The 15,928-nt window shown below is 36.0% G+C and overlaps 2 protein-coding genes across 4 annotated transcripts; one reads left to right on the top strand and one right to left on the bottom strand.

Annotated features, from left to right (window-relative positions):
* Window positions 1-109: 109 nt before the first annotated feature.
* Window positions 110-4,017, bottom strand: LOC147279233 (uncharacterized). 3 transcript variants are annotated; one of them, XM_086251683.1, is made up of 5 exons: window positions 3,677-4,017; window positions 2,017-3,409; window positions 1,562-1,796; window positions 844-926; window positions 110-353 (listed from the first exon to the last, which is right to left on the bottom strand). In XM_086251683.1, the coding sequence occupies exons 2-5, from the start codon at window positions 3,322-3,324 to the stop codon at window positions 246-248; spliced, it is 1,734 nt and encodes a 577-aa protein (XP_086107809.1). In that variant the 5' UTR covers window positions 3,325-3,409; window positions 3,677-4,017; the 3' UTR covers window positions 110-245. The 3 variants fall into 3 exon arrangements, with proteins under 3 accessions (XP_086107809.1, XP_086107812.1, XP_086107810.1); XM_086251686.1 differs by having other exon boundaries at window positions 3,726-4,017; XM_086251684.1 differs by having other exon boundaries at window positions 2,017-4,017.
* Window positions 4,018-7,481: 3,464 nt separating this feature from the next.
* Window positions 7,482-15,822, top strand: LOC147279232 (UDP-sugar pyrophosphorylase-like). The gene is made up of 18 exons (XM_086250610.1): window positions 7,482-7,697; window positions 7,796-7,900; window positions 8,453-8,569; window positions 9,155-9,295; window positions 9,975-10,074; window positions 10,751-10,878; window positions 10,972-11,043; window positions 11,171-11,235; window positions 11,763-11,823; window positions 11,921-12,038; window positions 12,781-12,905; window positions 13,304-13,380; window positions 14,016-14,121; window positions 14,370-14,429; window positions 14,637-14,717; window positions 14,852-15,091; window positions 15,198-15,415; window positions 15,586-15,822. The coding sequence occupies exons 1-17, from the start codon at window positions 7,590-7,592 to the stop codon at window positions 15,330-15,332; spliced, it is 1,839 nt and encodes a 612-aa protein (XP_086106736.1). The 5' UTR covers window positions 7,482-7,589; the 3' UTR covers window positions 15,333-15,415; window positions 15,586-15,822.
* The last annotated feature ends 106 nt before the right edge of the window (window positions 15,823-15,928 follow it).

The raw sequence follows: 15,928 nt of genomic DNA, 5'->3' as shown, positions 1-15,928 counted from the left end.
AGAGAGAGAGAGAGAGAGAGAGAGAGAGAGAGAGAGAGAGAGAGAGAGTCAAATATGATTTTTTCACATTATGTACAAAAATCCCCACAAACAGCCTACTTGCACTGTATGATGCCTTCACACTGAGCAGCACAAAAACAAAATACCACAACAAAAGAGAACAATCTTCACACTAATATCTTACCCCATGCAACCTAATTGCTACAACTGCACCCATCAGATTTGCTTCCATTGCAATATGAAGATTAATGCAAAAACCCCTGTTTACACCTTTTTTCTTTATCACCTGGCGGCAACATATTCAAACATGATGGGTCGTTCCATGGCATGAAGCTTCCTTCCTGGGGCCCATTCTGAAAAAATTTACAACAATTATACGAATCAGAAGATGCTATTACACATGAATGCAACAATCATCACTGGGGATAACATACATAGAAATGTACATGCACACAACACAAACCCTGACATGCCAAGTAACACATGCAAAATCATACACCAATATAGAAACAATAATGTTAAAGACACGTCCATGTGTGCACACACCATGCGCATGAATGCACCAATAACAAATGAAATATGATCCCCAGTCCTTAAAAACAGAAGTCTATTTCAACATGGGTATTGAAAGTGTGAAAATTGGGAAAAAATCGCAATCAACCCCAACGAAGTCTGTGCATCACTGAATTGAACTTTAACTAGCAACTGCCAAAGTTCACTAATCCTTTTCCTAATGGATGGTTTGATTAACAATATATAAGCTAACAAGGTCACACCTGAACCAAGCTAACAAGATAAAACTTGTACCAACCACATATGCTACAAAAATATGAAGGAACGTACCTTCAACCAGTAAAAAAATCCCCGCAAGAGATTCAAAATTTTAGGGTGATTGCCTTTAGCTTCATCAATCCTTATTGCCAGGCCTGCAATATTAGAAAACAAATTAATTAAACTAAAATACAATCAAATTGAAAGGATGCAAAATTGGTAAATTGTACAAAGTAGCATGTAAAACATGAACTTCAAAGAAACAATGGCAAAACAACTAGCTAGCCAGTATAATGAAAAAGCCAGAAATCATTTGTAGTCATCAAAGGAGTCATTTTTTATTTAAAATTCTGAATGACTTAATACCCATAACAGGTGGTTGGCCAGGTATTCCAATATTCCCACTAAAGAATAATAGTGCAAAGATGGAAAAATAAAATGGCCATCATAAGATAGTGATATTTTCAACAATTTGTTTATAAAAGCTTTTTTTTTTTGGTGCACAGTGAGAAATTACAAGTTCATCTCATCAACAATTAAAAATTTGATAAAAGCAGATTATAGACATTAGACTAATATCTCTATTTTTTTTTTTTTAAGAAAAAGAAGAAAGATTTTAGACTGCTATCAAAATGGAAGATATTTCATAGAGAAGTGTACCTAATATGTACCAAAAAAAAGAAAAGAAACTGACAGTTGCAAGCATGGGAAAACCAATGCATAAAAATAAATTTACAACTTAAAAAGGAATGAATGGCATATATATATATATATATAGTTATAAACTAACCTGTGTGCTTCTCTAGATATGATTTTCCAAATTGCCCTTGCACAATACATTGTTTTGTTACACTACGGAGATCTCTATCTTTAAACTTTGGCTTTCTGCAATAAACTTCTTTCAAGAGCTTGTCATATTCTTCTTGGTCGTAAGGCCTTTTAAGATCCTTCATAATCCCCATCCTAAACTGGGAATGACCTGTACCGGGACTTTTAATGCACTGCCCACTCTCTAAATCCACAACCTTTTTATTTGCAAAGCATCAACAGTAGACACAGCCAGAAATAAACAAATTTCAGAAAACACAAGCCAATAAAGCTCACACACACATGAATATATTTATATGTATTTATATATATATATATATATGCATGCATGCAGATCCAAGTATGCATGCCTTTGTATGCATGTGATAGCAAAAAATAGAAAAATAAACCAAAGCTGAAAGGAGAGACGATGCATACAGCCTTGAATCTGTCACATGGGTTCCCTTCCATTAGAATTTCTACATCCGGTGAACTCTCCACATCCTTCTCATATACCACTGGTCTACCATTTTTGGGTGTATATACCAAATTTTCACCATCATTCTGAAGATTATCTAGAAACCTTTGGTAGCTCTCATCTGTTACTATAGATTCAGCTCTATGGTTGCTCCCACGTTTATGATGAACCTCTGAACCAGCTCTTTTATTAGAACGCCCATTTGTGCTACCACCTGCAGCTTTCTCATTTACACCATCATTCTGATAACCACTTAGAAACCTTCGATAGGTCTCCTCTGTTGCATCAGATTCAGATTCAGAAAAATGAACAACCTCTGAACCAGGTCTTTTATTAGAACGCCCATTTGTCCTACCATCTGCAGCTTTCTCGTTGGCGCTCTCAATCTGTTCATTATTCAAAAGACGAGCAGACTTGTCAGGGCTATTTATCTTTATCTTTATCTTTTTCTTCTTCGCAATCAACCTCGTAGTTCTTTTAGTATCAGTTTTCTCTTTCAGCACTTCCTCTTGTACATTATTCTTCACCACTGAACTCTTCTTCTTTGGGATATCCTTTAAATTCTCCATAGTTCCCCGCTTTTTATTCCTTACAAGACGCCTAACAGCTCTTGGGTTCTCAGACTCTACTTTGTTCAAACGAGGAGTAGAATTGTTGAGGCGATTTAGAATTTCCCTATTCAAACCATTCCTCAAAATTCTTGTAACTTTAGTCTTCTCTTTCACCTGAGAATTTTCCAAAGTTTTTGGAGTATCTAAATTGGGCCCATCTGGTAGTAACCCATGTCCCGGCTCATACTGAATCACTTCTGTAATCCCACTCTCTAAAACAATCTCTAGTGCATATGACTTTCCATATGCCCTAACATTTTCCAAGAATATCTTACACTGAGGATCCACATCATCATCATTAAGACGATCATTCAAAGACCTAACATGACCATTGTTATCACCATCATCCAAAGACCTAATATCGGTATTTCCATCACCGAAAACCACTAGCCTGTCATCCGGATAATCATCCCCATTATATGCCAACCCATTGTCACAAAAATCTTGACTTTGATCACCATACTCTTGTAATCTTTTCAAGAAAATATCATAATCCTCATCCACCTGTTCTTCCACCTGGGCATTATATTTTTTACTTCTCCTAACACTTTCATTAGCCCCACGCCTTCTCTTCCGCCTCGCAAGCCTCGAATCATCCTCAAAATCAGCTACCCAATCGAAATTGACAGTCCTTTTTCTCACCAAAACATGCGCCATCTAGCAACAATCAACGCAAAGAAACCCTCTTTTGTCTCTCACAATACATCTAAGTCAGTGACTGAGACTCTGTTAAGCCATGCTTCTGTTTTCATAAAACACATAAAAAAGAAAACACAAAAATCAATAAAGCAGAAATCAGAGCATGCATTGTAACTGTGGCCCACAATACTTTAATGTCGAGGGAATAAAAAACTCTGTTTGGTTGCTGAGAAAACACAGGGAAAGAAAAATAAAAAAATCAATGACGATCCCAATTATTACACTTTCTTTGAACCAAGTAATAAACCCCCCAGCACAGAACAAACATAAAAGATTACGACTTTAAATTAGCCTAAAGAAATTAAGTTACCTGGGATTTCTCAGCAACCAAAAGGGGGATTTGGGATGTTCTTGGTTACCTGGTTGGAAGAACTGGAAAGAGTGAGTGAAATCTAAGAGCTGCACTGAGCTTCCAAGTGAACCCTAGAATACAACAAACCCAACAGCAACACGAGAAAGCCGAGCAACGTCATGTTTGGGACTGTCGCGTACTTTATAGCTACTCCCTCATGTCAAGGATGTCTTTTTTCCTGTTTTTTTTAGAACACAAGCATGTCCTCTAGGCTCTAGCCTCTAGGTTCTAGCTAATTACTAATTTACGAAAATAATTATTTGTTACTCTTTTTTTTTTTGTAAGATATATTAGTTACTAATTTACAATGTTTCGATCTTTCTAGCTACAAAATCCTTGCTTTTACTTTTTTTTAATAAGACTTTTAATTATTTTCTATAAAACTATGATGAAAATAAACATTAGAATTCAAAAAAAAAAAAAACTATAAAGTTAATAGTTAATAGTTCTAGACTATTGGAGGTGCGAATTGTCATTATTCATAAGTTCTTAACTAACTTATTTTCTTACATGGCTGTGAATGGTCACTATTAATAACTAATTAGTTTCTTGGCAATTACGTACAGTACAGTGACGGATCTAAGAATTTTATCTTGGGGTCATAGTGTAAAGCTTCAAATGGTTGGCACTTGACAAGGACTGGAGGCGACGATTGGGGGTTAGGCTAGGGAAATGGGGTCACTTAGGTTGTGTTTGGAATTGGGGGGAGGCTCGGGTTGGAATTGGGGGCGGGGCTATGTGGTTTGTTTTAATTTTTTTTTTTTTAAATCCTAGCTCAAAACAGCGTCGTTTTGAGCAGGATAATTTTAAAAAAATTAAGCATGGCTCAAAATGACGTCATTTTGGCCAAGCTTAACTAGCAAAAAAAAACACAGAAGCTACAAACTCCGAAGGTTGCTCGAGGGGGCATTCAGCAAACAGGTGGTGGGCGTGCTGCCCGGTTGGGGGGTCACCGGCGTTGAAGAAGGGGGCTTCTAGGGAAGGCTTCATCGGCGTTGGGGGTCATCCGACTCCCTGTCGATCTACCCCTGTTTGCGTGAACTAACTAGCTCCTCACTGCGTGTCCAAATTGTTACTATTCATAATTAACTAGCATATCAAAATGTGTGCAAAAGCGTCACTCATAGCTAACTAGCCTCTTGACACTTTTTTTATTGCATATATAAATATGTTTTTCATAATATATATAAAAGATAAGTAGAAATTAAAAAAACTCATAGAAAAATCAAAAGAAATTCATTTTAAATCTTCACATATATTTGTCTTTTACTATTTTATCTCTAGTGAACTAAATTGTTTTCTCTTATAACTTTAGTTGGTAAGGGATATTTTTGGAAATTTTTAAAACTTAACTAAAATGGTCTTTCCTGCTCAGTTAGTTTATTTGCCCTAAAAAAAGTGGTGGGGGAAGTGGGTTGCTGAAAATAAGGGTGTGATTTTGTATTTCGTTTTATTTTGTAATTCTAATGATTCTATTTTACATTTTTTCCCTCAAAATATCAAATTATTATTATTTTTTAATTAAAAAAGGGCAAGGTTGAGTTTTAACAATAATCAATTGTCACTCTTACCCTTACCCTTTTAGAGGAATAGACACTCTTATCCTTAAATTTGATGATGTACTTGTCAAATAATCAATTTTTAAGGGAAGTTATAACAAAATTGACAGAAAATTTTTGATTAAGATTAATATTTAATTATAGTCCTTAATTAAATTTAAAAAAATAGGATCTTCAACTAAAAATAGGAGTATAGTTATAGTTTTTTTGATATAATTTTCCTTATATAGATATAGATAAATAAATATATAGATATATAGATAAATAGATATAAAAAATAGTAAAATTAAATATTTGACTAAAACATAAAAAATCAAATTTTAAATAATCGGAGGGCTTTTTCGTCGTTGGCTCTATATATAACATTAAAAATTGCTTGCAATAATCAACATACATAGAAGTAAACGCAAGTTCTTATTTCGCGTCGCCAATTGGCGGGAGACCAGGTAACGGTTGAGGTGAGAATATTCCCATTAAGGGGATGAGCATATTCTCCCCCCTTCTCTTATCTCAAGTAACGGCATAACGGAACGGACCCAACAAAAATGTAAATAAAAAGGAAATGAAGGACGATTTTGTAATTTACTTGCGTTGGGTGAAGGGGGATCTACTATACTGCTACCATGTCAATGTGATTGAGGAGTACTTCCAACACAGACAAAGATCTATCATCTTCAACCTTTGAGTACGTAGTTTGGTTTAGTTATGACTTATGAGTGTGTTTGTAAGTGATATGTACCCAAGTCATTGCCAACTTAAAAGCAATTAATTATGTCTAATAGGGACCCACTAATTATTTAAAATCATATTGATTTTCTTTTTAGATAATTAGATATACACTCAAGATATATAAGATGACTTTGAGTAAAATTCAAAGATTTTTTATTTTCAATAAAAACTTGACATCATATCACTTTGGATTACTTTTCTTCTATTAGTTGATTCAGCAAAATCTATTAAGAGAAAGTAATCCAAGGCCGGATTTTGTTGTTGTAGTGGAGATTCCGTATCCATGTATGAACTAGTTGACCTAGTGTTGAGGTATTTTTTCAAGAAATTCTTTCTTCTTTTGAGTACTATTCACTTCCCCGTCATTCTTGTAACCGTCACCTGTAATCCGCGCAGGTGTGTCCGCACCCCTTTGAGTGGACAAGAAAGAAAGGATTTCTCGGAGCAACCCCCCGGGTTCCAGACTTAGGAGTCAACTTTCTCGTATGAGCAGTCGGTACATATATCAGTCTGTGAAATAGTGAAAGGGTCACAACTACTGAGAATCTCCCCCCTAATCTTAGATAGGTCGTCTGAGGGTTCGTTGCGGTTCATTGATGTGCTTACACATCGGGCTACCCTTCTCTGAAAGTTTCGCGGGACCACCTAGCACTAGTCTTCGGCTGAAGGGGTTTATTGCACAAAGTGGCATCATTAAAATGAGTTTTTTTTTTTTTTTAAATAAAAAATTCTTAAGGTTTATTGAAAGTCATATATATCTTTTGGGTGCATATCTAATTATATAATTAAGATATTGCATGCTATGATGATTTTTAGTATATTCAATATGGGTGAATCGAAGGGGTATATTATGGTCACATTTGTCCATGAGTGTGGGTTTATGATCATCTTTTACGTAGGTAAAGTAAACTCCCATTGCATGTACTGCTTTATTTTAAAAGTTAAAGGACCTACAAAATCATGAGAGGTCGATCAATGGTGTTGCTGTGAAAGTATCAATTTTTAGCATCAACTAGAATTAAATTCTAGTTCTTAGCTAGCCTTCAGGAAAGAAAGCCTAATTTTCAAATTTTAGCATCAAACTAGAATTAAATCAAAATGCTGGTTATTGTCCCTTACCTTTAATGATTCTCTTTATGAAGTACACGTGGCGGTAGTTCGTCCTAAGCTGTCAACGACTCAAAGCTCCCATTTGATGGAATTAAGGTGGGAGGCCCCCTTAATGATTTGGAGTTAATGGTGATGTCATGGCCCTTCGAGTGAATCGAAGTAAAAAGGTCCCTTTAGAAAAGCAAAAGCGGGGGACCAATGAAGCAAAGAGAAGCTTTTACCGTGGTTATGGACGATGAGAACAGCGGCGTCAAATGCACGCCCACGTCAGACACAGAGACAACAACGCAAACGGTGGGCCCGAATTAACTAACAACCCCGAGTTACCACGCCTATATAAGAAGCTACACTCCTCTACTCTGACGTTACGTATATAACTCCACCTTTCCTCAGTCTCCCGCTCTCGCCGGACTTTCATCGAACACAGAACATCCACCACCACTGCTTAGCAAGCTCCACTTTCAACACCAACAATGGCTTCGGCGCTCGATTCCGACCTCTCGAAGCTCGCCATCGACGCCGGCTTCGCGTCGTCCGCGCCTAATCTCCAGAAAAACTTCCACCTTCTCTCCGCCGAACAGGTGCGCTTACGAACAATTTTGGATTTTTGTGCGAGCAGTTTGGTTGCGTTTTTGAACTGGTTTTGAGCTTCTGATTTGAATTTGGTTGTGTTTGGTAGATTGAGCTGGCGAAGGTCCTGTTGGAAACGGGACAGAGCCATTTGTTTGAGCATTGGGCGGAGCCAGGAGTCGAAGATGATGAAAAGAAAGCTTTTTTCGATCAGGTTTGTTATTTTTTTTGTCCAAGTTGGAGAAGAAGTTTTTGTTCTTTTTCGGATCTGAGATTGAATTTTGTTGCGCAAAATTGGAGGCCTTGGATCAAAGTCATAGTTCGGTACTGTTTCTGGAACCTCCATCTCTTTTGTACAGTGTCCCCTTTCAACTCAATTGAGCAAAGAAGGAATAACAAAATATTAAAGCATATGCATAATAAGCTTTGGAACAAAGTGGGTTCCATAAAAAAATAATAAAATAATTGGCCAAGAAAATAAAGCAAGAAAGAGTGATTGAGAAAGAGTGAAAGAAAACAAGCAAAAAAAAAAGCCAATAATGTGTTCGTGATTAAAGCATTGGGATTAAATATGTTGACAGTACATACTACATAGTAAGTGTGTTTTCATTTCTTTCGGTTTCAGTAAAAGATCTATTAATGAAATTATGCTAGATAACACCATTGCCCTTAAAGGGGATTATTTCTTGAAAATATTTTTTTGCTATTGGGTTTCTTAGGCAAGGTTTTTGTTGGCAATACTCTTCTGATTGAAAATTCACTACAGGTGACTCGGCTTAACTCAAGCTATCCCGGGGGGTTGGCATCATATATCAAAATAGCTAGAGAACTCTTAGCGGATTCAAAAGCTGGAAAGAATCCATTTGATGGCTTCACACCTTCTGTAAGTGAATATAGGTCTCATATGCAAAAATATACCAATTATTTGTGCATTTTAAATTTTAATATTGTACGGTTTTTACCCTACCTCAGGCTAGCTTAACAGTGAACATCTTATCCAATATGAGCTGACTGTGTGTTTATATATATGTACATGTTGGATCAAGTTGATATTCTGGATGATTGGCATAAAACCATCCATCCATATGACTTCATTTGATGAATAACATATCAATGCGCTGGCTTGTACACTTTTCAATCAAAGTAGTAATGTAGGATAACAGTGTATCTATTACAGCAACAATTCTTTTTGCTTTTCCCTGATTACTCTGCTCCCTGCCTTTGTCAAAATTTAAGAGAAGCTCTAGTTATTTTGTTAAGAGAAAGTTGGTTATCAAGGTTTCCATTTTATGTAGGGATAATTATGGAGATTTTTGTTTTCCAAATGACATGTTGTTGCTTCTGAAGACAGAAAAATATGCATATTGTGTCTTTGCATCCCTTTTGTTTGAGTACAGCATAGCATGTCATTCCAATTCAGAGTTCTTAGGAAAATCTAAAACCTGATACTTGAGCGATGACCTTTCAGGTTCCAACTGGTGAAACCTTGACTTTTGGTGATGATAGCTTTATCAGTTTTGAGGAGACGGGTGTCAAAGAAGTTCGGAAAGCTGCATTTGTTCTTGTTGCCGGTGGACTTGGGGAACGTCTGGGATACAATGGAATTAAGGTTTAGAATCTACTGTCAACTATGGGCATTTAGTTTTCCCTGTTTCAATATTTTTAAGTGCATTTCATCGATCAAGACAACTTAACATTATTTTGTTACCAATTATTTTTGTCTGCATTACCCATTCTCTCCTTATTGGATTACTTTTTTTTTCCCCCCTCTTTCTAGCCTCAAGTATCTTCTTCTTGACTTGCATCTTTTCCATGTAGCATCTTCCTTCTGAACTAAATGTCTTCTTAGTCAAGTATACCCTATTGTCATTGAACACAGTCAGATTAGCTTCTGAATCATTTACTTGTTGGATCTATTTTAAGCATTTCACTGATGCATTTGCATTTTGTTGTGCCTTTTATGTACTATTGCTCATCTATCTGTGACATTCTTGAGATTTGCTACATTAATCTTATGAACATAATTCTTCACAAAATATTCCCATAACATCAAGCATTGTTGGCCTTGTGGCCAAACATGTACAAGTTTCCCATGATTAAATCAGGTATTCATCTGATAAATTAGTGTGCAAGTATCTCATTTTCTGGGTTAGGTAGATGCAAGTGGCTTCATGTGAAAGCATATCTTTTTGTTGAAAAAATGCCAAACTACTAATGCGGCTGATAACTATTGCCTATTGATTAAAAGTAGTCCCAACATGTTTAACCTATTGCTTTACATTTTGCAGGTGGCTCTTCCGAGAGAGACCACCACAGGAACATGCTTTTTACAGCATTACATTGAATCAATTCTGGCTCTTCAAGATGCTAGCTGTAAACTCTCACCAGGTTTGTCACCAGTACAGTATCACATAATACATGGTTAAAATTTGTAGGATGCTGCCTTAAAAGCTAAGATGTCATTTCCCCATTTATACTTTATAACATATCATGAATCTGAAATACTAGATCTTCAAAAGCCAATGTCCGCCCAGAGCTTGTATGAGAGCAGCATTCTGGGACAGGTGATATAGATGTGGTTCTAAGCTTTAGCTCTTTTCATTAAATACTCCATATGTGCACTTGTGCTTCATATCTTGGGACATTGACAATGACCTGTAGATATATATATATATATATATAGGTCATCTCAGAAAAAAAGAAAACCGATAAGAAAATAAATTAGATATTCGAGATATAATGAAAGGGAAGTGTCTTCTGGAATTATATCATAGGAGATGACGAGGTGTCACTTGGTAGAGAAGAGAACATGGTGCCAACAGTAGGAAGCCATTCAACTTTCACTAATACTATTTTCTCTATATGTCAGATACATCATGATAATAATTATTTGGTGTAGAATAGTTTCAAAGTGATTGGGGTTTATTTAAAAAGGTAGTTAATTATTGTTAGGCGACTCAGGCCGCTATATTAAGAATTCTCCATGAAGGTGATTGTTGTGCCAAATTGCTTCGTTAATTTTTCTTGCCTTTTTAAGCATCAGTGCTTCTTCTTAATTATGTAGGTGAAAGCCGAACACAAATTCCTCTGGTTATAATGACATCAGATGACACACATTCTCGTACAGTTGAGCTTTTAGAATCAAATTCTTTTTTTGGAATGGAACCTACTCAAGTAAAGCTTCTAAAGCAGGTGCATAATGGTCATTAACTGTGTTTTTGAAGAAAGATCATTGCAGATGTGATATGAATTCTTTAGAATGTTAAAGTTTTCTATTTGTTACAGGAAAAAGTTGCATGCTTAGATGATAATGATGCCAGGCTTGCAGTGGACCCACGCAACAAGTACAACATTCAGGTATAAATTACTCATATATGTAATTAATCATTATATTTTTGGTGACTAAAGATTTGAAGAACTTTGCAATCTCTTTTTCCATAAATATTCAATTATCTGTTTTCTCTTCCCCTTCTCTTTGTGATAGACCAAACCTCATGGACATGGTGATGTGCATTCACTACTCTACTCTAGTGGCCTTCTAAAAGTTTGGTATGTCATGAATGCTTACCTAATTTATGGAATCCTTGAATGCGTGTACATATTCATTTACTTGACAAACTATAATTGTAATTGTGAATATTGATGTCTTAGATTCTGAAATATATGAGATATACGTTAATTGATCTTCTGTGTGTGCTCCCATGCTGGATAACTGAGTAGTGGTTAAAACTCTTACATTCTGTTCTTTAGCACATATGAAGCTGCTACATATTCTGACACACTGATGACTGCCTAATGAGACAAAGATAATACTAAATTACATCTACACTCTTTTTCTTTTTAACTTTACTATGGTGCTTCAATCTTAAAACATAATTTGATAAAATATTGGTCCAGATTATTGAACTGACTGTAGCTTTATTTATAAATTTGCTTCTATGAGTCTAAAGGCTGAACTCTTAACTTACCCTTTAGAAATTTGTAGTAATAGATAAGTTCTGCATGTGTGACATTAATATGATATATTGCATGGAAATATTTACTATAATGATATGTGAATGTGTATCATTTTACAGGCATGATGCTGGTTTGAGATGGGTTCTGTTCTTCCAAGATACAAATGGACTTCTATTCAATGTCAGTTGCTTTAATGGTGTCATCTACATTTTTCTACTTATTTGACGAGTTTTGGTTAGATGTACGATCAGAAACCCATACACCTCTTGTTTTGTAGGCAGTCCCAGCAGCATTGGGTGTCAGCTCTACCAGACAATACCATGTTAACTCCCTAGCTGTTCCACGCAAAGCAAAAGAAGCGATTGGAGGAATTACTCGACTTACTCATGCTGATGGTATATAGCACAATTCCTTATAAAATATATTATGATATTCTTCCTCTTGTTAGGTTTGGAATTATTAACTCGTATGATGGCTGCCATTGCTTTAAGCTATTTTCAAGTGTCTTTGACTAAATTATCTTTCAGTCTATTCCAATTCAGTTTTCTTTTATTCTCTACTTAGTGATTTATGCTTATGCTTGTGTCACCATTGTTGCACAACGTTAACTGATCTATGCAAGTTTTTTAATATTTCAGATGAATCAACTTGTTTCTGACCACTCCCTTTTTTTCTTTTAAGTTGATCGGCCTGAAGTCTGGCTGTGAAATTAATAACAATCACATCTGTGGGATCTTTATTTGAGTCACAAATTTTTTAGTTTATTTTCTGCCTAATAAAGAGAAAACTGACTGGAACTTAATTTCACTAATCATGAGGAAAACTTTATTTGCTTCTTATGGCACTCTCTTTGAACATTTGGAGTTTAAAAGTCACGAGGATAAAAGGATTACTATCTCTCTAAAAGAGGTTTTAAGGTTTCTGTTTCATGTCTTTTAGGTATTTGGCACGCGTAGATATATGTCTGTCTGGCATTCTAGATATTTTGAATCTACACTGCTAGCTTCTATAACTTTAGTCACATAGTCCCCTGAATTTCTATATGAATCATGATATATAACAATTTAACAATTATATTCAAATGTGTTTTACATGATTATAAAGTTAATACTTATGTCTTCATCTTCAAAACTTCAGGGAGGACAATGGTGATCAATGTGGAGTACAACCAGCTTGATCCTCTGCTTAGAGCAACTGGAAATCCTGATGGTGATGCCAATTGTGAGACCGGCTATTCTCCGTTCCCTGGGAATATCAACCAAGTAATCTTCTGGCAGATATTTACATTCCTTCCCCCCACCAAAAAAAAGAAAAAACTTCTAGCCATCAGCGGTTTGTTCAAAATTCCTGCCATTACTTAGAGAGAGGCCTCAATACTATAAAGTGCTTCTATTATCGAATCTCTTACATATTGAATTTCTTTTGTTCATCTCTCATCTCTCTCTCTCTCTCTCTCTCTCTCTCTCACAAACACACACAAATATATGGACTTTGTTACGTGTATGACAAATTACCATCATTTTCGACAGCTCATATTTTTAACAAAAATTTGCTGGAGTTGACATATAATTAGATATCATCACAATTGGGAGTATCAATGATAGTGAACCAAATATATCTTGATCAAGCCTTAATTTATTGCTTATTTATTCATTTGCAGCTAATTTTGGAACTTGGTCCATACATTGAGGAGCTCACAAAAACAGGAGGTGCCATAAAGGAGTTTGTTAACCCAAAGTAAGTCTTCTCTTTATTAGAACGTCCAATATTTCTGCTGTTGGGGGGGATCTATTATGGTTTATTTAATTCCGTGCAGAGATCAAGTTTTCAAGAGATTCATTTAATCTTCGAAAGTTCTTTCAGTTTGTTTGCATTTTCCTTCAAATAATTAAATCATGCTAGTATAGAATGTCAGCTTGGGTACTTATGCTGAACAAGTATTGTAACTATACTTCAACAGACCAACTGATTGCATGGGTTAGTCAAATGAATCATAGCTTGTAAATTTTCTATGGTTATGCAGGTGCGCACTAAGGAAATGTGATTGGTGTTTAATTATTTGGCTTTCTGAATGTCTAGGTAATAGGATCTGGCTCCTCTCCATTTCCATATAAAATGGAGAAATTTAGTGATAATATGGACAATAAATTGTTCCCGTACAAATATGAATATCAACATAATGATGGAACTATTGCTCCAGAATCCAGAACTAAATACCTTTCCTCTAAATCTCAACATATATGAATATCTATTCTTCAATTCTCTTATTCTGAAAGTACATGCTAGACTGCTGGTACATGAGAATGGTGGTCCTGGAAATTCTTTGCTTTCACTATACATCATCTTATCTAGTATTTTTCATCTTACTGCAGATACAAAGATGCTAGTAAGACTTCATTCAAGTCCTCGACTCGGTTAGAGTGTATGATGCAAGACTATCCAAAAACTTTGCCTCCATCTGCCAGGGTGGGATTCACGGTAATTTTTTTCGGGCTTAAGATTGTGTCTTTAGGTGTTTTTATGGATGTGGTCCTTTTATTTTTCTGGTGCAAGATGGATGCAGTCTTTTCTTTATAAGAACAGCTAGTCCCTCTCTTAAAAAAGAGAAAAAAAAAAAAAAGGAATAGCCTCTCCCCATAGTATGGTAACAGTATTTTCAGTTTTGAGGTATTGTCCTTATTGATGTTCATATTTTTCAACTAACAAGCTGTTATGTCACCGGTTAGGTAATGGAACCCTGGCTTGCTTATGCACCTGTGAAGAACAACCCTGAGGATGCTGCTAAGGTGTGGATATTAAGTACCCTTTAAGTTGTTTCCAGTGGTTCATTTTATGTTGTTTGACAAGCTCAGCCAATTTTATGGAACCCGTGATAAGGACAATTTAGGAACTCGGGTGCTAAATCGTCCTTTCTTATTTTCCCAATAGTGGGTTGGTATTTGGGGTTGCCAGTTTGATTGTATTTGTAATTGTATGCTTGAATCTAACTGAAGGTACCAAAGGGAAATCCATATCATAGTGCAACTTCTGGAGAAATGGCCGTTTATCGTGCAAACAGCCTCATTCTCAGAAAGGTAATTGTATTAAGACTAGTATTGTAATTGAACTTCATGATGCTATGGTTTCTGTTATTATTTCAATCTGCTCTTCACAAGTAGCTGATCCAGTTGTTTGAATTTGGGTTTTTAATTACTTTCTTGCCTTGCAGGCTGGAGTCCAAGTAGCAGATCCGGTACAACAGGTGTTCAATGGGCAACAAGTGGAAGTGTGGCCTCGTATCAAATGGAAACCGAAATGGGCCACCACTTTTACAGGTGTAAAAAGCAAAGTCAGTGGAAATTGTTCAATTTCTCAGAGGTCTACAATGGTTATTAAGGGCCGTTATGTCTTTGTGAAGGATCTCTCCTTGGATGGGGCTCTTGTTGTTGATGCTGCTGATGATGCAGAGGTACGTATGTGAAGATATGTGGCAAATAAACACATTGGATACTCTTTTTTAAACATGTGATTCTGATTTCTGTTTATGCTTTAATACTGTCACCACCATTTAACAGGTACAAGTGGAAGGCTCAGTTCAGAACCAGGGCTGGACCATCGAAAATGTTGATTACAAAGATATTTCAGTGCCAGAGGAACTGAGGATAAGGGGTTTCAAAATCAACAAGATTGAACAGCTGGAGAAGAACTGATCAACAAGTACTGTGAGCCTTTGCAACTTCTGCTTGGAAGACTGGAAGGTGAAAACTTTCACTTCTTCATAGACTTATTGTTGAATTCATGTCTCTAGAGTCTAGCCGATAAATTATTATTCTTTTTTATTATCTCTCTCTCTCTCTCTCTCTCTCTCTCTCACACACACACCCATTGTATCGTATAGACGGTTGCCAACGATTGCATACACTTTGTTTGGTTTACGTCTCTCTCACCCATTATAGACGGTTGCCGACGATTGCATAACACTTTGTTTGGTTTACGTCTCTCTCACCCATTATAGACGGTTGCCGACGAGTGTTATACACCCACAGTATCGTATAGTATAGACGGTTGCCGACGAGTGTTATACACCCATAGTATCGTATAGACGTTGCATAACACTTTGTTTGGTTTTCGCAAAAAGAAATAAAATAGAAGCTTCGTGATTCACGACGCTGATTCTTTCATTAAAGAATTTCATGCTTACTTCATTGTGCCGTTCTAGAAATTATTCATTTTTTTTAATATAAAAATGAATATCTTTAAGAAAAGACAAACTCGTTTTACTTGAGCTGAAACTCATGAGCAAAAT

The sequence above is a fragment of the Dryas octopetala genome, chromosome 7, assembly GCF_963921425.1.
Source record: "Dryas octopetala chromosome 7, drDryOcto1.1, whole genome shotgun sequence".
NCBI lineage: Eukaryota > Viridiplantae > Streptophyta > Magnoliopsida > Rosales > Rosaceae > Dryas > Dryas octopetala.
The sequence above is the reverse complement of the archived record's forward strand: the minus strand, read 5'-3'. Positions and strand labels throughout refer to the sequence as shown.